The 27,776-nt window shown below is 33.1% G+C and overlaps 1 protein-coding gene across 4 annotated transcripts in view; it reads right to left on the reverse strand.

The window, feature by feature from the left end:
- Nucleotides 1-15,634: 15,634 nt before the first annotated feature.
- LOC136038591 (uncharacterized) overlaps nucleotides 15,635-27,776 on the reverse strand; it is a 98,240-nt gene continuing 86,098 nt past the window's right edge. For all 4 annotated transcript variants that reach the window (XM_065721789.1, XM_065721790.1, XM_065721788.1 and 1 more), the window contains 2 exons: nucleotides 27,437-27,550; nucleotides 15,635-15,905 (listed from right to left, as the gene is read on the reverse strand). In XM_065721789.1, coding sequence (XP_065577861.1) covers nucleotides 15,654-15,905; nucleotides 27,437-27,550 — 366 coding nt within the window. In that variant the 3' untranslated portion in view covers nucleotides 15,635-15,653. The remainder of the gene's footprint in view (nucleotides 15,906-27,436; nucleotides 27,551-27,776) is intronic.

Genomic DNA, 27,776 nt, shown 5'->3' on the forward strand with positions numbered 1-27,776 from the left:
ACCGAAAATTAATTATTTTGAACACAAATCGGATTTAAATAACAAGTACACCACTGGAATCACCATGGCCGAATACCCTATAATTGGTACGTAAAGTCCTCTTGCTTCAACAACAAGGAAAATTCCATTTTCCATGGAGATATTATTTAAGGGCGGGGGAATCATGGCATCTTCCATATAGTGCCATATTGGCACTTCTTCCATCAATAATTCAGATGATAATTAGTGTATATGGTTTAAACTGATTCAATATTGTTTGTGAAAATTGCTACAGAAAAATGATTTTAATGTTAGAATCTTTTAATTTTATCTTTTTCTAATCTTGAATAATTTCTGAGACCACACTGGCTAATAATGATAAAGCATAAAATCACAAAGAAAGGAAGAAAACGAGGACAATGAACAGCCAGTGAAAAAGGTGAAAACTGATGCAAATATTTCGGTCAAGACCTCCGCTTGACTATCCTCAGTGCAGAATAAAACTGATAAAAATATAAAAACAAACATAAAAACAAACATAAAAACAAACATTAAAACAAAACACAAAACTAACACATGATGACCCTTTCTTAGTAACGGTGAAAGGAAGGAATAAAAACACAAGTCTAAATGGCATTTCACAATTTCATCTTACGTAAAGCATTCTTAAAGGCTAATCGCTTTACAGGTATATTAAAATCAGAGAATCTATTTGAATGCACAGCATAATTTTGTGGATTAGTGGAAACGATCAGAGTAATAATTTCATCATGAATGGGACTTGAAAACTTTCTCCAGGGTCTCTATTAAGAGCTACCTTTCGGTGTATGTGCTTTTTTTCTCTTCTTTTTTTGCACAAAGTATTTTTATTAAGAGAAAGAAATGAAGAGATTCTGCCCTAGTCTGTAGATTACTTTTTCAACAGTGACTCTTCTCACTAAAGAATTCATCTAAAATCTGCGGGGCATTGGGACAGCGTTTGCAGCAAACGTCCATAAATCTAGATATCAAGTGCTGTTGGTCTAAAGCCAGCCTTGTACGCAAGCCATATCAACTCTTTTCTAGTTTTTCCACGGAGTTGTCGTTTTACATGATCCGGTACATCACCCGCCTATGTCCTTTTACCTAATTGATCCTCATCATTGTCGGTAAAATCCATCTTTTAACTTTTGGTTATTATGGGCCGTTTGTGAAATGGAAAAAAACTCGAACTTTAGCGTAAAGATTGAGGTATTGACGAGGGGCGAACCTCATCACTAGGCAGTTTTTTTCAAAACGCGTCTTTTTACTTTTGGTTACTATGGGCCGTGGTTGGAAAATAGTGGTTGAAATTGAGACCTTGGTGGCATAAATGGTGAAAGTCATTCAAAATGGCCCCCTTCTTCCCTAGATCATTTCTGATAGCTTTACATTTACAAAGCAAAGAAAACCTTATTTGTCTCCAATAAAAAGTCTAGCTGGTGATACTTTATCCTGTTTTTACCTTGAAACTGTTTTTTCTTGAAAAACCTCCGATTAAATAGAGAAAAAACAAATACAAAAACAGATTTTAACGTCCCTTTCGTTAAAATCCACCTTCTTCTCTGTCTTTGTTTCGGGATTTGTGGGTATGTCCTCTGCATAATCTGTCGTTGCATCAGAAGTAGAAAAGTTTAACTAGAAAAGTTTAACCTTGTTGTTCCAAGTCATCTTTGGATTTCGTTATACTAAAATCAAATAAAATTGCAGAAATCCGTTTTTGGTATGATACTGGATTTAGAAAAGCTTCCAATCTCTTCAGACCATTGTCATCAGAATTATCATCGATTTCTGAATCCGGCGATATGTCAACCAATTAAAATGTGTCGCCTATAATGGTATGAAAAATTTCTCAGGTTTCGCACATTTTGGTAGGCCAAAAATTCCAGGTAAATTAATATTTTCAGCTACAGATGTTTGCACTTCAGATGCCCTTCGTGACTGTTGTGCTATTCCTATTTCATGTACATTGCACGCCACACATAAATAATTAAACTTCTTATTATTTAAAATAGTTAGGAGAGGGTAATTGCACTCAATATTGACCTTATTTCAACATCGTTGATGAAGTCATTTTAGTTGAGATAAAAAAGTGCATACACCGAAAGGTAGCTCTTAATAGAGACATTGGAGAAACTTTTTTAAGTCCCATTTATGATGAAATTATTAACTCTGACCGTTTCCACTAATCCGTAAAATTATGCTGTGCATTCAAATAGATTCTCTGATTATAATCTACCTGGAAAGTGATTAGGCTTTAAGAATGCTTTACGCAAGATACAATTTTGAAATGCCATTTAGACTTGTCTTTTTATTCAATTACCCTTTCACCGTTACTGAGAAAGGGTCATCATATTTTAGTTATGTGTTTTTTTTTAAGGTTTGGTTTTTTATATTTTCATCAGTTTTATTCTGCATTGAAAACGGTCAAGCGGAGGTCTTGACCGAAATATTCGCATAATTTTTCAGTTTTTTCGCTGACTGTTTATTGTCCTCGTTTTCATCTTTTCTTTGTGATTCTATATTTTATCATTTCTAAGCTTCTAATGCTTTTTCTAATTTTAACCCAGCCCTCGAGGGAAAACCCTCCAAATCGTTCAAGAAACCAATCACAACCAAAGGCTTTTTTCGCTCATTTGATGGCTTTTTACTTAACGAACATGATGTGCTTGCTGACTTAGAGAGCACAATAAATATGCTGCTCACTTAGTGAGCAGCATATTTGAGATACAATTAAAGGGCAGTATAAATTTTCCCAGCTTTTCTAACAGTATGAGTCTCAACGTTAGGCTGAGCAATTTCTAAACTCAACGCAGCTACTTTTATATGAAGTTGAAGAGACTCTTACCGACTCCCAAGTTTAACAGTAGATTGAAGGTTATTATGCATGTAATGAAAGTGAAATGTAGATTCATTTTTCGGAAGGTTATAGTTGGTACAGTTGATTGTTTGGTTTAGTTACAGAGAAAACGACAGATCACTTCCCCATACATCCATCTTACAATGAATGCTGTAATTTCGCTGTTTTAAATATTAACTATAATTGAAAATAATTATTGACGTGTTTTTAATATTTGAATCAGTGTGATATTCTCTCTCTTGAACTACTGGTATTATTTGTGAATTTCAGTAATGGCACCTGTATTTATTCCTGTAAATGGGGGGGGGGGCATGTTTTTTTGGCAGAGATGGTAGAGCTGTAAGGAAACAATAATTTTGCCAAAAAAAAAATGTTTTCAGCTGCAAATTGTTTCGCTTTGTATGTTATTTTGTCCTTCCTTGGAGGTGGGGAGCTGACTCTACCAAAATGATGGAAACAAGAACTTGGGTGTGATTCGTGGTGGTTTCGGTTCTCAAAAATAGACTAAAGACTCCATTCTAAAATGCAGAAGTGGTTTTGGCGAAATCTGACCGAGAAACTTTACGGTATCTAGCTTCTATTTCTTGTTCTGTCTCTGCGGATTTTCCTTTGTGGGTGTCGACTTTGTTTTATCTCGACGATAGCTATGGGATGGAACAATTACTTGTTATTAGAAAGAAAAATAATGAAAGAATAGTACTATATATATATATATATATATATATATATATATATATATATATATATATATATATATATATATATATATATATATATATATATATATCATTAAGATTATTTACCACATTAATGAAGGGCCTTCAAGAAGCCACAAGTGTTTTCCTAAAATTTTATTTTGAGATGTCTCGGGCCGCAAATTGCACACTGTTCTAGCCTCTATAAGCAGCGGTTTCCTTTTCCTTTTCTCATTTTCCTTTGTGGGTGTCGACTTTGTTTTATCTCGACGATAGCTATGGGATGGAACAAATTAATTGGTATTAGAAAGAAAAATAATGGAAGAATAGTACTATATATATATATATATATATATATATATATATATATATATATATATATATATATATATATATATATATATATATATATATATATATATATATCATTAAGATTATTTACCACATTAATGAAGGGCCTTCAAGAAGCCACAAGTGTTTTCCTAAAATTTTATTTTGAGATGTCTCGGGCCGCAAATTGCACACTGTTCTAGCCTTTATAAGCAGCGGTTTCCTTTTCCTTTTCTCATTTTCCTTTGTGGGTGTCGACTTTGTTTTATCTCGACGATAGCTATGGGATGGAACAAATTACTTGGTATTAGAAAGAAAAATAATGGAAGAATAGTACTATATATATATATATATATATATATATATATATATATATATATATATATATATATATATATATATATCATTAAGATTATTTACCACATTAATGAAAGGCCTTCAAGAAGCTACAAGTGTTTTCCTAAAATTTTATTTTGAGATGTCTCGGGCCGCAAATTGCGCACTGTTCTAGCCTTTATAAGCAAGACGCAAAGCAGCGGTGTTTTGGGAAAGGTTCTATTCTAATATTTAATATAAAATTAAATTTTTAATTTATATTTATATTTAATTTTATCTAATATAAATAACTAATCAATAACTAATTATTGATTACTTCTCCAGGAAACTTTTATGTAAGAGGTGGCTGTAGTCACTTCAAAAGGAGCTGTTTTGTCCAGAAATTTAAAGTAATGCTGATTTTAGGGAAAAGCCTTTTTATGAAAAAGATTTTATCTAATATAAGGTTTTATTGTTGTTTTGGGAAAGGGCTTTTGGACTCCTACTTATGGGCGACACCGGTCGGGGAAAAATAATTAGTAACAAAGTAACTAGAGAAAAAATTAGGAAAAACACAAGCCTAACTAGTTACTTCTTCATTTCGCTTCTTTTTTTTCTAACCATTTAAAGTTTTACCTCGTTGGCGGTAATAATAATAATAATTTATTTCTAAAGCACTTCTTAAATGATGTAAACAGTGGAGTAGCCTACTAGAATATCGAAACGTATATAAAATAACTGCTTTCTCTTGTGTCCTTCCGTTTTGATTCAAAAGAACGAGCCCAATTCATCCAATTACGTATAACTTATGTGTAAAATTTTTAAACCTTTTTTAGAAAGATTTTTAAATTAGAAAGTTGGGAAAGGGCTACTTCGATCGCAAATTAGGAATTCTGGTACCCTTGTAAAGCAAAAATCTTACTGGAGATTAACCAATCACCTATTTATCGTCCGTTTTGTTCTCAGGCACCCCGTAGCCTCTAAGTGACTTTGGATCAAAATTTCAGCATTAATATTTTTAAAGGTTTATTTATATCTTCTGTTCTGAAATTTTGGTGTGACTTTATGGCAGGATTTTTTTTCGAAATAGGACTTGCTTCAATTCTGTTTCTTGTTTTTACTTATGATTCAAACTTTTGAATATGAAAAGAATGTACTCACGTGTTATAGCTACCACACTTCGCTCTTAATCTGTAATGAAACCGGTATTCTGTGTCCAATCGAAGATTATCAGCTTAGCATAAGTGAAATAAACTATTTTTCAGGTATATTTTAGTTAAATATTAAATAAATAGAGGTGGCTAGATATTTAATATATAATATCTTCTGGGCGGTCTGCTTTTCATAGTTTTCTGTTGTATTGTCCATGATTTTGTTACTAAAAGTATTATATTTTCATCATATTTTGAAATTTCACTAGGACTAACCTAGCTTCACTCCTTTGGTGTCGTCGCTATAACACATAAGTGCCGAAAAAAAAATAGCCTAGACCTATTTAATCAGAATTTCATGACACTAATGACAGATCCAAAGACCGTTATGACTAGACGCCAAATAATTCTATTTCAAGATCTCTGTGCGGTTTTTATACCGTTTGGCCTAAAGCTAGAGTGGTCAGCTGGGACTAACCACTCTTGACCATCTCCCTTTGTTACGATATGTTATCCAACCTTCTAGAATACTCATGGAAGAATGTATAAAGGGTGTAAAATGATGTAAAATCTATAGAAGAAAGAACGTCTCCGTCGATTAAAAAAAAAAAAAAAAAAAAAAAAAATCTTAAATCTGCTAGTAAAAATGACCAGCTAGTTGGTAAAATCCATTAGCTGCTGATGTGATTCTAGTTTTGATAATATGAGGGAAGCATATGAGGGCTGTTATATGTTATTAATAGTGCATTTTGATATTTAGATAAACATCATTTCAGAAATCTCTCTTTTAAAAGACATCAAATGAAGACATTTCTATGCATCTTTGTAACTGTGGAGAGATTTTGGGTGGGTAAAAGTGTGGCCAATCAGAACCCAATCTATTTTACATTTAAGAGATAAAACAGAAACTAAGATTTTGGGACTAAAAATGTTCAGTTCAGAAAATATTTGATCTATCTTTTTGGTTTAATCCACCTAGTGTTTCGTATCTGCCGTCCAATGTGGTGGTTTGTGGCAGCTTGGCAACTGTAGAGAAATTTTGGGTGGATAGAAGTGTGGCCAATCAGAACCCAATTTATTTTACATTTAAGAGAGATAAAACAGAAACTAAAATTTTAAGGCTAAAAATATTTAATTCTGAGACGATTTGATCTACCTATTGTGGTTTAATCCACCTTGTGTTTCGTATTTGCCGTCCAATGTGGTGGTTTGTGGCAGCCTCAGTATCGTAAATTCGCCATGATTTTTGGCGATTTTTGGCTCTTATCATATAGTCTAAATAAAACGTTGACTAAATATTCGTAATATTTCAATTTGACAGCTTGTGACGTTTTAATGTCAAAATAACTTTAAACGTGCCAAATTATTCCCATAATAAATGTGGGTTAATGTAAATTTCAGCAAAATGCGGAAAAATCACAATTGCACAAGCACCAAATACACCAGAATCAAAGCCTTTTATTATTCCCTGACTCATCTAATACCTTAAAACTGGAATTTTCTAAGATCCTTGTTTTGGTTCCTTCAAAATTATTAAGTTTTTGAGGTAGTACGACATTTTCATCAGTGTTGCCATGTTGAGCCATGAAAATAAATAACCGAAACTAATTCGTTAAATTTGACAACGCTTTTTGTGCGTAAAAAATATCAAATATTAACAATTATTGATTCCCAAAGACAATTTCACCTTTAGAGAGAAGCCACACCTTCTTAAGCTCTCTGGTGCCATGGGTTTGTTGCTTGGGTTTTGATGATTTTTCATCCATGTGTGTTTTTTTTAAATTTGGCGCCTGCTTCTATCAAAAACTCCATATGGAGTTTTGTTCCACTGATAATGGAAATCTTGGCTTTTCCTAAATTTTTAATATATATATCAATCAGATTACATTTCCAATGTCCTTGTTACTTTGTCAATGTCCCTGTAAGATTTGAACATTAGTATTTAGTGGCTGTCATTCTGACTAACTTTGCCGATACTTAGATTCTGGCATTAGTAATAATAATAAAAGACCCAGAATTTATTCGTATATGTGGCAGCCCAAATGAGGCTAGTAAAATTATTGTGTTTATCTAAGGTTTTGCTTGATTTTGCAAATCTATATGTTGTAGCAAATGAACGCACAAGTATGGTTAATTGGAACTTGTTGTGAAAGCTGTAACCAAATGACATTATCTTATTTCTGTTTGTGTTTTTTGTTCTTTCAAATATATTATTTATTGTTGATATTACGAACCATGACATCGTTATTGCCTGGAATAAATTATTTTATCCTTTGATTTGAAACGTTTAGAGCTTGTCTGTGTCAGTAAAATATGCCAACTTTACGTGAAACGAACAGATTTAAGAAACCTTTATTTCATGTTCAAATTCACCATTGTGCTTTATTTTAGTTTAAGAGGAATATTTTTAGTTATCCATTTTATGGAATGACTGTAAATTTAGCGATCGGGCTTGAAACAATGTTGATAAACTGGATTTTCCTGTTTTTTTGCAACAAGTCATAATCTGCTTCCCTTGTTAAGGGTTTAAATGGCAACCAATGGCCTGAAAAAACCTGAAAAAGGCCAACCAATCACCTTTCAAAGCCCTTTTTGCCCTAGGATACCCCCGCATGGTATCAGAAACAAGTTTCAGATTAGTCGTTTTATCAGAACGGTTAGAAGATCCTAAAAAATGTCAATGCGGACCTACTGTTCTTGTATGCCTGGGGAGAAAGGCCCAGCACTATGCAAATATCCCAGTTGAGACAAAGACTTCGTATATATATATATATGTATGTATATATATATATATATATATATATATATATATATATATATATATATATATATATATATATATATATATATAAAATATATATATATATATATATATATATATATATATATATATATATATATATATATATATATATATATATAAAATATATATATATATATATATATATATATATATATATATATATATATATATATATATATATATATATATATATATATATATAATAGTAGAAAGGTGGGCATGTAACACCTTACTAACGTTAGGATGGTGCGATAATTTTGTTCCACATGATTCCAAGAGTGGAACATTTCTCCAAAATAAATATTTAATTAGTACACTATTTAGGTAGTACATCTCTTTCGACTTATAATTTTCCAGAGACCGTTTCGGGAGTAGGTTATTATTGGAAGGTGAAAAGCAGGGCGCTTAGGAATGTTGACTCCCTTCCCGATCCCCCTTGCCCGTTTTCGTTTATAATAATATGTATGAAGCACTGGATGCTTTTTTGTACTTGGTCACCTGTTTGGTGTTGATAGCCTTTCAAAAACTTTCCATGGCTATACACAAACTTTAGACATTTTAGGCTATTTTTCATGCGTTTTTTTTTCAATACCTGTGTCAAGCAGAAACCAAAATATTACACCTTTAAGCAAAATGGAAATAAACCAGTATATGCCACTTTTTTAGTTCATCAGTCTGGCAACTTTTGACAAACAATGATTTATAATTTCTCACATTGTTTTTGGTGATATGTTCGCAATTGAAAGATTCTCTAGTCTCTTTAATTGGAGTACCTAAAGCAAGACTCTGAGATTGAAGCCCTTCCTCCCGTTCCCTGAAGAAAACAATCTAGAAATATTAACCGAATTTTCACTTTCAGCTATAATTTACAATTTTTATGAATCATGTTTTGGGATCGTATCCATTTTAATCAACTATTCCCCAAATGTGAATATAATCTATAGCTTAATTTTGTCTCATTAAGAGGGGTAGAGGAGAGGGGCTGCAATTTTACCGTAAGAAGATTATATTTAGGAAAAGTTTTGAATGGCAAGTCCAGTTCTATCACAATTTTTTTTAAAGTCTATTGTTACAAACCCAGGATTAGTCTTCATACAGGGTTAATAGTTGCGCAAGCATTAGTAGCTGTGGAGGTAGGACTAGGTATTTAAAAAACATTGGGCTTCTGCTGAAGTTGAGAAATCGCTTGGGAGCTATAATGTTTGAAAGGTCGGAGGGCCTAACCTCCCTACCTATTAAGGAGCTTAAGGTGACGACCACATTGGAGTGTTTGTAAACGGATTAAACAAATATAATTGAAGGGCTAGATCAGCGGGCCGACAGAACAAAACTCTAGCCACGGTACAAATGTGTTAAATCAAGGTGTTAGCAAAGGGTGATGACCCCCCCCCAAAAAAAAAGAACAACAAAAAACAAACAAAGACATGCTGTACAATATACAGAAACACAGCCTTTACTCACAGTGTTTCTAGGAGTGGAAACTGAAAGACGGAAGGCCAAAAGGTTTCTGAGCTTGTTGATAATAGGTCTGAAGCTAATATTGAAATATAGACCTCTTCGAAACAGAGTATGTTGATTTAATTTATTAAAACAAACAGATTGAAACAAAATATCATCTTTTTCGATGAAAAGTAAAGGGTCAACTTGAAACTTACGTTGAGTATGGGGCGGGGGATAGAGCATCATTTGGCCTTTACCATAAACTGAATTAATTGTATATATATATATATATATATATATATATATATATATATATATATATATATATATATATATATATATATATATATATATATATATATATATATATATATATATATATATATATATATATTAATACCTAAATCTTATAATATAATAATATGTATAATCTAAAAATTGTATAATATAATTAATATCGTAATTGGATAATGTCTTCATTCTCTTTTTTTTTCATTCATGCTATGGCGTCATGAATAACGACGTGGTCCATACCGCCTTTCCATTATACAACAATCAAGAAAATAATGCAATGAGGAAGTTTTAAAGACTTAATTCTAGAAGAGGCTCATTGAATATTTCGGCTATGTTTTAAATAGCCCTCTTCACCAATATAAGCAAGCAGTGTAAAAATAAAATTCGACATATGATAAAGACAGGAAAAATGTAAAACCAACAAGAAAACAGTGCTAACATCGTAACTTCGATGGTAAATGAACTAAATAAAATGAATGATAGAATGAAATGAACTAAAAAGTTAGATTAAAACGGTAGAACCACTCAACAGCTGTACAATAGAGTTTTCCCTCATGGTGGCTTTAGTATAGCCAAAAAAAAGTCCTGGCTGAACTTGCTTAAAGTCATGGTGTTAACACCGTTTTGCTGTAGATTTCAATTTTCACTATTGCCTTTCATTTTACGATTTGATTATTCTCTCATTCCTTTGTTTCTCATTAAGACTAGCCCATTTTGCTTACCCTTGTTTTAGACTACTTGAAAGGAATTTTTTTTTGTATCTTCCACTTTCTTTCTTTTTACATCTTTGGTTTTTAGTTACTTGTCCCTTGAAACTGAAAACCTAATAGCCCAATTGGCGGATTATAGCCCAACTTGCAAACATAGAGTGTTGTTTCTCTAAAGTGAATTGCACCGATCCCTTTACGCTAAAGTTTGAATTTTATTTCAATTCTTTAAGAATGACCCCTGAATCACAAAGGCCGTTTTATTAGAATAGATTGTTTTTTTTTGAAAGTACTAATGAAAACTTTAGCGTAAAAAGCGAGGTAATGACTAGGGAGCGAACCCCCCCCCCCTCCTCATTTACGTAATAATTTCTGTTTGTTGGAAGTTTTAACGTTGCTCCTTAGTTTCAGTAGAACTTTTTTTTTTAAATTTTATAGTCTTTAAATAATGCTGGGAAATCTGGTGCCTCCTTCATAGAAATGTCTCTTCCTCCATGAAAACATCCTCCACGGAAAGATCCTCCCACGCAATCTCCTTATATTTCTTTTTATATCTCTTCTACTTGGGACCTGTTTACATTTATTCTGCAGAACGATGACATGCTGGACGACATCGATTTGGGCTTGAGATTAATTATCTACGGGACCGAGTGTTTACTCTTTCTATTTCACTTTAGTGTCTTTCTAATCTTACTTAGGATGGTTTCTATTTGTCTTAAGTTTTAACATTCCAATGTACTTTCATTTGTAAAAAAAGGATATGTTTTTTTCTTTGATTTCCGCCTATTTTAATAGAGACCAACTGCCCTTGCTCGTGGTAGCTCTTATAACTTAAAAAAGGGAGTCCTAGCTGGGCTTGTATAAAGTGGAGACTGTTATACTATTGCTTTTAATTTTCACGTCTTTACCGTAAGTCAAATTTTATCTTTACTTGTCTGTATTGCCGATGACGGTAGGAAGGGAGGGAATCAAATGTAAATTTTCACATTCACTAATGATATAGGCCTAGCTAAAAAACAGATATACCTATATAGTCATAACATAACATTGAAGCCAAATATCGCCGAAATATTCAATAGATCTGTTCTAAAACTCACTGTCTTTAAAACTTCCTTATTGCATTATCTTTCGTATTGTTCAAACTTCGGTACCATATTTTCTATTTTCAAAATTATATAAAGTCAAAATCCAATCTGTATAAAGCAGGCCTAAGTTAGCTTGGGACAATCTGGGCAGGTTAGGTGCCTCCGTCTTTTGAAGTAACCACATGTCAGAACCAGGGGCACCCCGTTTGGGGGGGTGTCCACTCCTCAACGCCCCGCTCTTTACGCTAAAGTTTGACTTTCTCACAACTCTATTTTTTTTTAATAAAAAATTCAGCGTAAGAGCCAGGTGTTGAAGAGGGGACAACCCCCTTTCATATACGGAATAATTTCTGTTCCGACTTAAGTTTTAATGTCTCTCCTTACTTGCAGTTTAAAAAAAACTTAGTTTTTTTTTTATTTGATTTCTGAACGTTTTTGAATTAATGCATGTTTTGATTTTGAATCACCGTACATGAATAATTAAATCAAAATTTGCATATTAATTTTTTTTGGCTAAATAGATTTCTCATAGTTTTGATCGGGCGATTTTGATAAAAAAAGGGGTGGGGGAAGAGGCCTAGTTGCCCTCTAATTTTTGGTTACTCAAAAAGGCAACTAGAACTTTTTTACGAACGTTTTTTTAGTAATAAATATACGTAACTTACGAATTAACTTACGTAACGAACTTCAATATTTGTATATTTTCAATACGTATATGAGGGGGTTAGCCCCCTTGTCAATACCTCGCTCTTTACACTAAAGCTTGAATTTTGTCCCAGTTCTTTAAGAATGATCCCTGAATCACAAAGGCCGTAGAATAAATAATTAAAATTACTAAAAATGCTTCAGAGCAAAGAGCGAGGTATTGTGGAGGAGACGAGCACCCTTATATACGTTAAAATTTCTGTTCTTCTTAGGTTTTAATGCTGCTCCTTATTTCCAGCTGAAAAAACTTTTTTTTTTATTTTCTCATTTTTTTAGATAATGCTAGAAAATCCTGCGCCCCTTCATAGAAATTATCTTCCCTCATGATAAATTCCTCCATGGGAAGATCCTCACGTAACCCCCTCCCCCGACCCCCCCCCCCTCAACGCGAAGAAGTCCCCCTGTAAACGTCTGTACACTTCCCAATAACCATTGCTATATATATATATATATATATATATATATATATATATATATATATATATATATATATATATATATATATATATATATAAACAATGGTCAAAGTTTGTAACTTGCAGCCCCTCCCTTTGGGACTGCGTTGGATAAAGTTATCCCGAAAGACATAATTATTAAGTTTTTCAACTATGCTGAACAAAATGGCCATCTCAAAATTTTGATCCGGTGATTTTGGGAAAAAATGAGCGTGGGAGGGGGCCTAGGTGCCCTCCAATTTTTTTGGTCACTCAAATAGGGCACTACTTGCGTTAGAATGAGTCCTCTCGCGACATTCTAGGAGCGCTGTGTCGATACAATCACCCCTGGGGAAAAAACCTGTTCCAAAAAACCTAACCTGCCATGACTTGACGCCCAAACCTATTCCATTTTAATTCCATATTAATCAGTTGCGTTCTTTTCAGTGCTTACACTATCCCCAAATTTTCGTGATTTCTCCGAAAATGTCACATCCATGATGTCTTCTAAAAAAAAAAAATCCACATTTTTGTAGATAGGAGCTTCAAAATTCTACAGTAGGGTTCTCTGATACACTGAATCTGATAGTGTGATTTTCAATTCTATTTTAAGATTTTTATGACTTTTATGGGGTGTTTCCCCCTTTTTTCTAAAATAAGGCAAGATTTCTCAGGCTCGTAACTTTTGATGGGTAAAACTAAATTTGATGAAACTTATATATTGAAAATCAGCATAAAAATGCGATTCTTTTGATGTAACTATTGGTATCAATATTCTATTATTTTGAGTTTCGGTTACTATTGAGCCGGGTCGCTACTTACTACAGTTCGTTACCACAAACTGTTTAATAGAAAAATGCAGTTTTTCGTAATTAAATTTTTTTTAATTACAAAAGGTTTTTAACCTCATCAATTTCCTTTAAAATGATCCATTAAACAGCTCTCTAATATGTTCCAATGCCCTGCTATATGGGGAAAAGAAAAAAGAGAAAAAAGGATGTCGTATATGCAAAATATCGTGCTTTCAGCCACTTTGCTTGATTTTCAAGCCAATATATTTCCATTGTTGTTTAAACCAAGCGATGGTAATTTCCTATATTGAAGCTTCGGACAAGGCGGTTTTAATAGTGTACTTCTTTAATAGTGTTTTGACAAACAAATAAACACGCATCCGTGATTTGTCTTCTGGCAAAAAATACAAAATTCCACATTTTTGTAGATAGGATCTTGGAACTTGTACAATAGGATTCTCTGATACGCTGAATCTGGTGGTGTGATTTTCATTAAGATTCTATGACTTTTAGGGGGTGTTTCACCCTATTTTCTAAAATATGGCAGATTTTCTCAGGCTCGTAACTTTTGATGGGTAAAACTAAACTTGATGAAACTTATATATTTAAAATCAGCATTAAAATGCGATTCTTTTGATGTAACTATTGGTATCAAAATTCCGTTTTTTAGAGTTTTGGTTACTATTGAGCCGGGTCGCTCCTTACTACAGTTCGTTATCACGAACTGTTTGATTTGGCTCTATTTTTAGGATTGATGGGTTATAATATTTCTTAGTATTGGACGTGATCGCTTCTTACTAAAAACCTCTAGCTACCGCTGCAACGCGGATATCCTTCTTTCGAAGCTGAACCATCCCTGGTCTTCGATGTTATTACATTGATTTTTGGAAGTGTTTGGTATGCTCTGTATTTCTTTGTGTTTAGTTGTATTTCTTTATTATTTTTTTTTGTATTCCATTATAAAAAAAAAATATATTAAAAAAGGTTTGGAAGAATAGGAATATAAGTCTGCAAACCAAGATTAGAATATTGGAAGCAACAGTGATGACAGTGGTCAAATATGGCTCTGAAGCATGGGCGCTCCGAAAAGCAGACGAAAATTTACTAGATGTTTTCCAGAGAAATTGCCTACGGATTGTTCTGGGTACCCGGATGATTGACCGTATTTCAAACAGGGTTGTACAAAAAATGCGGTTCAATTCCACTTTTTAGGGCTATAATGAAAGAAAGGTTGAGATGGTTAGGCCACGTTCTGCAGATGAAGGATGAAAAATTACCAAAGATTCTCCTTTTTGGCTAACCAACTGGAGCTACACGGAAAGCAGGTCGTCCTCGTCTGGTGCGGGAAGCTGTCATAAATAAAGGTTTTAAGGAAATGGGAACTTCCTGGGAAGGTGTAAAGAAGGAGGCTTTAAATAGATTAGTTTGGAGGAGGAGCGTGCGTAGCTGTGTTGGTCTCATGCGGCTTGGTGCTGCAGTGAGTTATTAGTAGTATTGGTAGTAGATTTTCAAACAAATAATAACAATAACATTTTACTGGGTTGCATATAGTAAAATTTTGTGACGACAAAGCATTTTCTTCATTAATAAAAACTGGACTTGGTAATTTATTCACTGATTCCTGTTTGATTAATACCGCTACCGCTAAGTAGTTCGATTTTTTCATGTTCCGCTGCACACTCCTTCTAAGTCTCAAATAGGACCTAATCTGTATTTTCAACTTTAAATTTGTTTAGGATACACCTTGCAAACGGTAAAGACGTCATTTCGACTTAGTGCAGTTTTTGCGGCTTTTGACTGTTTTTTTTTTAGTGATTTCTATTTTGCACACGGATGGCCTCTACTTAGGTGGATTAGAAAATGATATGTCAACGCTGTTTATATAGAAGTGAGAATATTATCATTCCCAGCGCACTTTGTAATGGTATTTATTCCTTGAATTTTGAAGAGGGCGTGACAGTCAAACTATCTTTATTTAAAGTCAACACAACTTTTATTAGCTGATGCCTAGCATTTTACCTTGTAAAAAAGTAAAAATAAATTTTATTAAGTAGACTTAGAATTTTCCTTATTAAATAATAAATAAATAGATTTACTAATCTTAGCACTGATTCCTGTTCGATTACTTTTACTGCCGCTAAGTAGTTCGATTTTCTCCTGTTCCGTTGAACACAGCTTGTAAGCCTCGAATAAGCTATGAGGAGTAGGGAACAAGGATAGTATACCTGCTGCTTTCTTATCTGAGAGTCCATGCAGTTGCATTAATTGCTTTCCAAACGTTTCAGAGACAGAAAGGGCCTAGAAAAATAAAAAAACAACCTTAGTAAATAGAACATATGTAATAGAAAAGGCCTTTAGGTAAGAAAAATCTAGAAAATGAAAGATGTTTCTAAAAAGAATACTTCCGTATGGGTTACTACACAGTTTTGTTTAATCCAAGATGAAGATACAAGCTATTCAATACGCAGGCCGGGCTTTACCGATAGTAAAACACAAAAACGAAAAGAAAAGAAGAACGAGGTAGTTGTGTGTGTTTTTTTTCAGTTTATTCTGCAATGAGGACGGTCAAGCGGAGGACTTGACCGAAACATTTGCATAGTTTTCAATTTTTCACTGGCTGTTTATTGTCCTCGTTCTTCTTTTCTTTTCGATTTTGTGTCTTGTCATGATTAGCCAGTGTGGTCTCAGAAATTATTTATTTTACCGATAGGCCTGGGCCTAGGAGTGCACAATGTCAGGGATGCAACAAAGTATCACATTGATTTTTTTCTAAGCCAAAACTGGACTGATGTGATTTATCGTCAAAGCGTCAGGTGCACTCCGTCATAGCGCTGCATATTCACAGAAAAGTGATTTTAAAACAACACGGCAATTCCGAAGCAACTTATGAATTGTTAGATGTCTCCCTAAAGTAGCAGCTGATATTTCAGTTTCACCTCTCTCTTTCATTACTTTTTCATTATTTTCGCTGTTTACCCGTGCCATTTAACCAAACACTTGGAAAACTATAGGCTCTATGACTATCTACCTTAGTTGTAATGTCCTTGGAATTACGCATGGACGGACAATAGATAGACATATCTATTAACAATTGAACTAACATCATTTTTATACAATCCTAGTATGGGGGGGGGGATTAATGCCAGAATTGCCTCTGACTCAATTGGACTATCTGTCTTGGCTTTTTCTACAATTAACCATGACTTGATGCCCTCAACTATTCCATCTTAATTCATGTTGATTCCATTTTAAGCAGCTGAGTTCTGTTCAGTGCTTACACATCCAGCCCTACCGACACAAAAATTGGGAGCAATCATTACTATTACTTACTGAAACACCAAGGCCAAACACAGCTCAGTACCTTACTCCTCCGCCCAAACTTTCAAAACTTCTTTCTTTATCCTCATTCCATGATACAACTCATGATACCTCAATTCATAACATCTCATCCCATGATTAAAATTCCTCTTTATGACCTTTTTCGACTTCATTTAGGAAACGCCTGCTTTTCGTTTGGCCACAGACGGATGCCCAAAAGCATAATCTTTGGCAAGCTGTTATCATTCTTAGTAAAACGTGGCCTAGCCACCTTAACATTCTTTAATTGGATCTTGGATGGAAATGAGCCCCCTCTCCTACAATAAATTCCTATAGCCCTAAAAGGTGTGATCAAACCATACCGCTGCTTTGATATACAACCAAACAAGTACTAAAATGTGCGATCAAACCATACCGCTGCTTTGATATACAACCAAACAAGTACTATAAGGTGTGATCAACCATACCGCTGCTTTGATATACAAGCAAACAAGTACTAAAAGGTGTGATCAAACCATACCGCTGCTTTGATATACAACCAAACAAGTACTAAAAGGTGCGATCAAACCATACCGCTGCTTTGATATACAACCAAACAAGTACTAAAAGGTGTGACCAAACCATACCGCTGCTTTGATATACAACCAAACAAGTACTAAAAGGTGTGATCAAACCATACCGCTGCTTTGATATACAACCAAACAAGTACTAAAAGGTGTGATCAAACCATACCGCTGCTTTGATATACAACCAAACAAGTACTAAAAGGTGTGATCAAACCATACCGCTGCTTTGATATACAACCAAACAAGTACTAAAAGGTGTGATCAAACCATACCGCTGCTTTGATATACAACCAAACAAGTACTAAAAGGTGTGATCAAACCATACCGCTGCTTTGATATACAGCCAAACAAGTACTAAAAGGTGTGATCAAACCATACCGCTGCTTTGATATACAACCAAACAAGTACTAAAAGGTGGGATCAAACCATACCGCTGCTTTGATATACAACCAAACAAGTACTATAAGGTGTGATCAACCATACCGCTGCTTTGATATACAACCAAACAAGTACTAAAAGGTGTGATCAAACCATACCGCTGCTTTGATATACAACCAAACAAGTACTAAAAGGTGGGATCAAACCATACCGCTGCTTTGATATACAACCAAACAAGTACTATAAGGTGTGATCAACCATACCGCTGCTTTGATATACAACCAAACAAGTACTAAAAGGTGGGATCAAACCATACCGCTGCTTTGATATACAACCAAACAAGTACTAAATCTATCATTCGACGATTCCTTTGAGCACCAAAAAATTTTTCTCAGCTCTTCGATGCACCCATGTGTTATAGCTACACTTGACCATCGTCATTGTTTTGTACTTACTTGTACTTACAGCGGGACCAGGAATTTCCATCTTAGCCAGTATCGGAACGAACCTTTTGAATGAGGATTTCCCATGATGGCCTGTCTTGTGTCAAGTCTTCGGCGAACTTTGTTTGTCCCATTCGTAGCCGAATATATAGAAACCTCCAGCTCCATCTTGCCTAACGAGCTACGACCAAATTTTAAACTGTTCTCTTTTTCTTCTCCACCATGTTGATAAGGGTTCAACAAGAAGTATCAGTTTAATGAGGCATTCGTTAGAGCGGACGGTTCCATGGATTTTTTCAATATTCCATTCTGAGTTCTTAGACGTATCGTCCTATTCTTATAAACTTTTTTCAATTGCAAGAAAATACCTAGTGCCTTAACTGTTCTGCATTTAGCCTCTTTGCGGCATCTACCATCTTAACTAATAATACTACCTAGGTATTTGAAGATTCAGATTCATTTATTCAAAAATTCATATTCATCAAAATCTTCAACTTGCCCAAATGGAGAGACAAGCTCGACTACTGGGCAAGACATATAAACAAAAATTAACAATCCTCGATTGATACACAACAAACAAAAAATAAACCACTGTTTCATCAATAAAAAAAAAAACAAAAAAAAACAGTATCTTTAATGAGGATATTTCAGGTGGAGTAAGTGGAGTGAGGCCAAAATAAAATATAAAATAAAAAATTTTACCAACCGTTCCTTCACTTGAAGTTCTTTTGAAGTTTTATCTAGGGGCCCTTAATTTATTATGTTATTCTTAAACTCTTATTAAAGCTATTACTATTATTTGTTTACGATTAACTGTATTAATATTTACTGATTATTAAATAAGTCATTGTCTTCATGAAGAAAAATATCAAAGGAGAGGAAAGGAGAGGCTTAGGGCTTTTCCAAGTAATGACTGGGAATTCCAAAATCTCCCAAAAAAGTACTGTTTAAATATGAAAAAGTAGACACGAAGCACAGACTGTTAGTTTTCAACGACGTTAGTTATCAAAGAGATTTCGGAAAAACCGATTTCTTTCAGGGTAGTTCAAGGAAACCATGTAAATTTTAGGAATATACCAGAAGCGAGCAGCCGGAAAATACCAATATCTTTTATATTTTGTTCACGGAAATCAGGGTAGTTCAAGGTAGTTCAGGGTAGTTCAGGGTAAATTTTAGGAATATACCAGAAGCGAGCAGCCGGAAAATACCAATATCTTTTATATTTTGTTCAAGGAAATCAGGGTAGTTCAAGATAGTTCAGGGTAAATTTTAGGAATATACCAGAAGCGAGCAGCCGGAAAATACCAATATCTTTTATATTTTGTTCAAGGAAATCAGGGTAGTTCAAGGTAGTTCAGGGTAGTTCAGGGTAAATTTTAGGAATATACCAGAAGCGAGCAGCCGGAAAATACCAATATCTTTTATATTTTGTACTTTCATTAATAACTTATTTTTTGCAATTTTACTTACACATACACACAAAAAGAAGAATGTCCTGCTTCTTGGGACTGGGTTTTCTCTCCTTTTCCCTAACTAAAGCTGAAAAACCTAATTTTTTCAGAAAACATTGGTATGAATAGAAACATTATTTTAGAACCAGACACACCATTTATTATCAGCTTTGATACGTCAACTAATGGTATCTACAACACCTCTGCCAATGCCACTTGCCACGACTAGATTCTAAGATCAGTAGAATTTGTAGGGCATTTAAAACTAAAGTTCATCAGTTACATTACAGCCTACATACATGTTACATACACTTACATACATGGCCGTATCCAGGGGAAGAGGATCATGTTTGAAGCCCCCCTTCCTCCCCCAGTGTGTTGATATTTTTTTTGTTTGGCTTGTAAAAATGTAATAAAAATACAAAGAAAATTTTTTTTGATGGGTTTTTAAAGGTCATTTTTGATTTTGGTTTTCAAAGGTCACATTGGTCACTATCTACCATGCTGCCAACCCAAGACCTTGCCAACCAACTTAAGATGGAATATTGAAAATCATTAAAAATTAATAAGGCATCTAACTCAAGCAAATTCTATTTCTGTTGTTAAAGTTTATTATTAGATATCACTTATAAATTCAAATTATAAATTCTTCAGTCATCGCCAAAAGTGACATCATAAAAAGTGTCCATTATTTGTTTCTGTTACTGAACAATAGGTCCGAGTGCAGCTGATGGTTTCTCGTTTTCCATTTTGGTTAATCCCAGTAAACACTATTTACATTTTCGAAAGTTTTAGAATCATCTCGCCACACATCAGAACAACTTAAGAAAGAAAAACAAAACAAAAGGAAGATACATGAAAAATATTGTAATTAAAGCATAAAAAGTTTTATCTTTTTTATATTTTTTTTTTATTTTATCTTTATCTTCGACCCTTTCTTCCAACTTAAGAACTTCCACAAATCTTTTGTACCATTTATGTAGTAATAAAATGATGTAGTTATGTAGTAATTATGATATGAAAAATATTGCAATTAAAACATAAAACGCTTTATCTTTTTTTTTATTTTTCTAGCTGTATTTAATTTTTTAAAGCTTTTATTTTTTTATTTTATCTTTATCTTTGACCCTTTCTTCCAACTTAAGAACTTTTTCTTCTTCCAGCTTCAACCCTTTCTTCCAACTTAAGAACTTCTACAAATCTTTTCTAACATTTATGAAGTAATGAAATGTAGTAATGAAATAAAATGTAGTTATGTAGTAATTACAATATGAAAAAATTATAATTAAAGCGTAAAAAGCTTTATCCTTTTTTTATTTCTTTTAGCTTTATTTTTAAAGCTTTTATTTTTTTACTTTATCTTTATCTTTGACCTTTTTTTGCAACTTAAGAACTTCTACAAATCTTTTCTACCATTAAAAAAAAAGGATAAAGATCTTCCAGAGCCATTGCTGGCGCATAGGGCGTCGAATCGACGTTTCAGTTGCTGGATGTTTTTACACGAACAAGTAGCAAGCTTGTCACCCAACCTTGCTGCGGCGGGGATCGAACCCTGGGCCCCGTATTGCCAAGCAGAGCACCAATCCACTGTGCTACAACAGGTTATTAAAGAGTATACCATTTACTTAAGTTCTGACACTCTTTGCAACATCATTAACTATATTCCATAATCTTTTATTGAATGACCTTCTTATTCACTCCCTAAGTTTTATGCGGCAAAATAAATAGCTTGCCCCAACTCTCACTGAATTTTTGCGATTCTGGATTCTTGCTATTCACCTCCGAAAGTTTTATGGTGTTGAAAGCACCAGCTTAGTCGCAACTCTCCCTGAATTCTTGGTGTTGACCCCCCAAAAATTACATGGTTGCAAAACCACTGGCTGGCACCGTCTCTTGATTCTTACTCTAAATTTTTCTTATTTATAACAAAAACTCTATTGGGACGTAAACAATGGCTAAGCACCGAGAAATATCTTGCTAAAGTCGTTCTTATTCAACTCCAAGTTTTATGGAAACAAAAGCAACAGCAAAGCACCAAGTATCACTGAATCCTTTTTATTCTGAATTCTTGTTCAACCTCAAAAGTTGCATGGCAGCAAAAGATATGGCTTGGCACAAAATCGTTCTGTTTTTGCATGGTAGCTAAATATGGCTTGGCACCGAATCTTTCTATTTTTTTTTTTTAATTTTAATTCTGAATTCTTCTCTTTCATTCTCAAAAGTGGCATGGTAGCAAAAGAAATGGTTTGGAACCATTTTTTTTTTATTCTGAATTCTCCTCATTCATTCTCAAAAGTTGCATGGTGGCAAAAGATATGGATTGGCACCAAATCTTTCTAATTTTTTTTGTAAGTTTTTTAATTCTGCATTCTCCTCATTCATTCTCAAAAGCTGAATGATAGCCAAAGATGATGGCACCAAATCTTTCAATTTTTATTTTTTAATTCTGAATTCTCCTCATTCATTCTCAAAAGTTGCAAGGTGGCAAAAGATATGGCTAGGCACCAAATCTTTCTAATTTTTTTTTTATTTTAATTCTGAATTCTCCTCATTCATTCTCAAAAGTTGCATGGTGACGAAAGATATGGCTTGGCACCAATACTTTTTATTTTTTATTTTTTTATTTTAATTCTGAATTCTCCTCATTCATTCTCAAAAGTTGCATGGTGGCAAAAGATATGGCTAGGCACCAAATCTTTCTAATTTTTTTGTAAGTTTTTTAATTCTGCATTCTCCTCATTCATTCTCAAAAGCTGAATGATAGCCAAAGATGATGGCACCAAATCCTTCAATTTTTATTTTTATCTTTTAATTTATTTCTGAATTCTCCTCATTCATTCTCAAAAGTTGCAAGGTGGCAAAAGATATGGCTAGGCACCAAATCTTCCAATTTTTTTTTATTTTAATTCTGAATTCTCCTCATTCATACTCAAAAGTTGCATGGTGGCAAAAGATATGGCTTGGCACTAAATCTTTCAATTTTTTTTATATTTTTTAATTCTGAAATCTCCTCATTCATTCTCAAAAGTTGCATGCTGGCGAAAGATATGGCTTGGTAACAATTGTTTCTATTTTTTTTTATTTTTACTCTGATTCTGAATTCTCCTCGTTCATTCTCAAAAGTTGCATGGTGGCAAAAGATATGGCTAGGCACCAAATCTTTATAATTTTTTTTATTTTAATTCTGAATTCTCCTCATTCATACTCAAAAGTTGCATGGTGGCAAAAGATATGGCTTGGCACCAAATCTTTCAATTTTTTTTATATTTTTTAATTCTGAATTCTCCTCATTCATTCTCAAAAGTTGCATGCTGGCGAAAGATATGGCTTGGTAACAATTGTCTCTATTTTTTTTTTTATTTTTACTTTAATTCTGAATTCTCCTCATTCATTCTCAAAAGTTGCATGGTGGCAAAAGATATGGCTTGGCACCAAATCTTTCAATTTTTTTTATATTTTTTAATTCTGAATTCTCCTCATTCATTCTCAAAAGTTGCATGCTGGCGAAAGATATGGCTTGGTAACAATTGTCTCTATTTTTTTTTTTATTTTTACTTTAATTCTGAATTCTCCTCATTCATTCTCAAAAGTTGCATGGTGGCAAAAGATATGGCTTGGCACCAATATCTTTCAATTTTTTTATATTTTTTAATTCTGAATTCTCCTCATTCATTCTCAAAAGTTGCATGCTGGCGAAAGATATGGCTTGGTAACAATTGTTTCTATTTTTTTTTATTTTTACTTTATTTCTGAATTCTCCTCATTCATTCTCAAAAGTTGCATGCTGGCGAAAGATATGGCTTGGTAACAATTGTTTCTATTTTTTTTTATTTTTACTTTAATTCTGAATTCTCCTCATTCATTCTCAAAAGTTGCATGCTGGCGAAAGATATGGCTTGGTAACAATTGTTTCTATTTTTTTTTTTTACTTTAATTCTGGATTCTCCTCATTCATTCTCAAAAGTTGCATGCTGGCGAAAGATATGGCTTGGTAACAATTGTTTCTATTTTTTTTTTATTTTTACTTTAATTCTGAATTCTCCTCATTCATTCTCAAAATTTGCATGCTGGCGAAAGATATGGCTTGGTAACAATTGTTTCTATTTTTTTTTATTTTTACTTTAATTCTGAATTCTCCTCATTCATTCTCAAAAGTTGCATGCTGGCGAAAGATATGGCTTGGTAACAATTGTTTCTATTTTTTTTTATTTATACTTTAATTCTGAATTCCCCTCATTCATTCTCAAAAGTTGCATGCTGGCGAAAGATATGGCTTGGTAACAATTGTTTCTATTTTTTGGTAACAATTGTCTCTATTTTTTTTTATTTTTACTTTAATTCTGAATTCTCCTCATTCATTCTCAAAAGTTGCATGGTGGCAAAAGATATGGCTTGGCACCAATATCTTTCAATTTTTTTATATTTTTTAATTCTGAATTCTCCTCATTCATTCTCAAAAGTTGCATGCTGGCGAAAGATATGGCTTGGTAACAATTGTTTCTATTTTTTTTTATTTTTACTTTAATTCTGAATTCTCCTCAGTCATTCTCAAAAGTTGCATGCTGGCGAAAGATATGGCTTGGTAACAATTGTTTCTATTTTTTTTCATTTTTACTTTATTTCTGAATTCTCCTCATTCATTCTCAAAAGTTGCATGCTGGCGAAAGATATGGCTTGGTAACAATTGTTTCTATTTTTTTTTATTTTTACTTTAATTCTGAATTCTCCTCATTCATTCTCAAAAGTTGCATGCTGGCGAAAGATATGGCTTGGTAACAATTGTTTCTATATTTTTTTTTTTTACTTTAATTCTGGATTCTCCTCATTCATTCTCAAAAGTTGCATGCTGGCGAAAGATATGGCTTGGTAACAATTGTTTCTATTTTTTTTTATTTTTACTTTAATTCTGAATTCTCCTCATTCATTCTCAAAAGTTGCATGGTGGCAAAAGATATGGCTTGGCACCAAATCTTTCAATTTTTTTTATATTTTTTAATTCTGAATTCCCCTTATTCATTCTCAAAAGTTGCATGCTGGCGAAAGATATGGCTTGGTAATAATTGTTTCTATTTTTTTTGCATTTTTACTTTAATTCTGAATTCCCCTCATTCATTCTCAAAAGTTGCATGCTGGCGAAAGATATGGCTTGGTAACAATTGTTTCTATTTTTTTTTATTTTTACTTTAATTCGGAATTCTCCTCATTCATTCTCAAAAGTTGCATGGTGGCAAAAGATATGGCTTGGCACCAAATCTTTCAATTTTTTTTTATATTTTTTAATTCTGAATTCCCCTCATTCATTCTCAAAAGTTGCATGCTGGCGAAAGATATGGCTTGGTAACAATTGTTTCTATTTTTTTTTATTTTTACTTTAATTCTGAATTCTCCTCTTTCATTCTCAAAAGTTGCATGGTGGCAAAAGATATGGCTTGGCACCAAATCTTTCAATTTTTTTTATATTTTTTAATTCTGAATTCCCCTCATTCATTCTCAAAAGTTGCATGCTGGCGAAAGATATGGCTTGGTAACAATTGTTTCTATTTTTTTTATTTTTACTTTATTTCTGAATTCTCCTCATTCATTCTCAAAAGTTGCATGGTGGCAAAAGATATGGCTTGGCACCAAATCTTTCAATTTTTTTTTATATTTTTTAATTCTGAATTCCCCTCATTCATTCTCAAAAGTTGCATGCTGGCGAAAGATATGGCTTGGTACTAATTGTTTCTAATTTTTTTTTATTTTTACTTTAATTCTGAATTCTCCTCATTCATTCTCAAAAGTTGCATGGTGGCAAAAGATATGGCTTGGCACCAAATCTTTCAATTTTTTTTATATTTTTTAATTCAGAATTCCCCTCATTCATTCTCAAAAGTTGCATGCTGGCGAAAGTTATGGCTTGGTAACAATTGTTTCTATTTTTTTTATTTTTACTTTAATTCTGAATTCTCCTCATTCATTCTCAAAAGTTGCATGGTGGCAAAAGATATGGCTTGGCACCTAATCTTTCATTTTTTTTTATATTTTTTAATTCTGAATTCCCCTCATTCATTCTCAAAAGTTGCATGCTGGTGAAAGATATGGCTTGGTAACAATTGTTTCTATTTTTTTTTTATTTTTACTTTAATTCTGAATTCTCCTCATTCATTCTCAAAAGTTGCATGGTGGCAAAAGATATGGCTTGGCACCAAATCTTTGTAATTTTTTTTACATTTTTTAATTCTGCATTCTCCTCATTCATTCTCAAAAACTGAATGATAGCCAAAAATAATGGCACCAAATCTTTCTGTTTTTTTATATTCTTTAATTCTGAATTCACCTCATTCATTCTCAAAAGTTGCATGATAGCCAAAGATAATGGCACCAAATCTTTCAATTTTTTTCTACATTTTTTAATTCTGCATTCTCCTCATTCATTCTCAAAAGTTGAATGATTTTTCATTCATTCTCAAAAGTTGATAGCCAAAGATAATGGCACCAAATCTTTCTATTTTTTTTTTTTAATATTTTTTAATTTTGCATTCTGCTTATTCATTCTCAAAAGTTGAATGACAGCCAAAGATAATGGCAACAAATCTTTCTATTTTTTTTATATAATTCTAAATCCTCCTCGTTCTGTCAAGTTAAATGGTAGCAAAACATATGGCTTCGTACTAAATCTTACTTTTTTTTATTACTCTGTCTTTTTCTTAATATTTTTTTTTTTTTTTTTTTTTATTGTCCTCATTCACCCTCAAAAGTTGCAAGGTGGTGAAACCAGTGGCTTGGGCCATCTCTCGCGCAACTCTTTTTTATTTTCAATTTTCCTCATTTGTCCCCGATAAATTCATGGGAACGTGAACAACGGCTAGGCACTGTCTCTGACTGAATTCTTTTTTATTAACCTTAAAACTTTTACGGTGACGAAAACCATAGTTTATCATCAATTATTGCTGAATCCTTTATTATCAGGATTTATATAGACCCAAAGAATTTGTATGGTGGCGAAACCAGTGGCTTTGTACCAAATTTTACTAAATCTGTTCTTTTCCTGAATTCCTTGTTATTAACCTCAAAACTTTTATGGTATCGGAAGCAATAGTTTATAATCAATTTTCACTGAATCCCTTAATATTCAGATTTCTCATTGACCCAAAGAAGTTGTGTGAGGCAAAACCAGTGGCTTTGCGCCACTCTCACTAAATCTTTCCTTTTCCTGAATTCTTTTTTATTAACCTCAAAACTTTTATGGTGACAGAAGCAAAAGTTTATAATAAATTATCACTGAATCCCTTATTATTCAGAGGATTTCTCATTGACCCGAATAAGTTGTGTGGTGGTGAAACCAGTGGCTTTGCACCAACTCTCACTAAAACTTTTCTTTTCCTCAATTCTTTTTTATTTCCAATTCTTGTTTTTCAACCCCAACTTTACTAGTGGTGAGAGTAATGGCTTGGTAATAAATCATACTGAATTCTTTATTTATTCTGAATTCTGTTTATTTAACTCCAAAAGTTACATCGTGACAAAACGAATGGCTTAACACCAGCTCTTGCTACCAAGCTTGATTTTTTTCTACTATGAAAAACATTCCTAAGAAAAACTATTTAGATTTCTTTCCTAATATTTATCATTAGAAATTAATTATCACTCAGAACTTTTGTTCAGAATTCAGATTTATAAACAAAAGGATTTACCTTTCTTTTATTTGATTGCTTATTAAACTCATCAAATGTCATCAGAACTTGGTATGATTCATGGCTAAGATTACTACATTCTTCAACATAAGTCGAACTCATAAGATTCTTTACCTGAAATATACAGAATAATTATATTGGTCATTAAGTAGATAATAAATGAGTACTAATGTATCATAATAAATTGTTATTATACGTTGGTCGGGGGGAAGGGGGAGAGATTGGATTTTAGAAATTTTGAAAAGTATGTGTTATTTAGATACAAACAATATTGGGAGGTTCGTCTGGGTAGGTATAAGGCATCGTGAAGGTTTTCTTAAATAATCAGTTTCAGTGTTTT

The sequence above is a fragment of the Artemia franciscana genome, chromosome 18 (assembly GCF_032884065.1).
Source record: "Artemia franciscana chromosome 18, ASM3288406v1, whole genome shotgun sequence".
Classification (NCBI taxonomy): Eukaryota; Metazoa; Arthropoda; class Branchiopoda; order Anostraca; family Artemiidae; genus Artemia; species Artemia franciscana.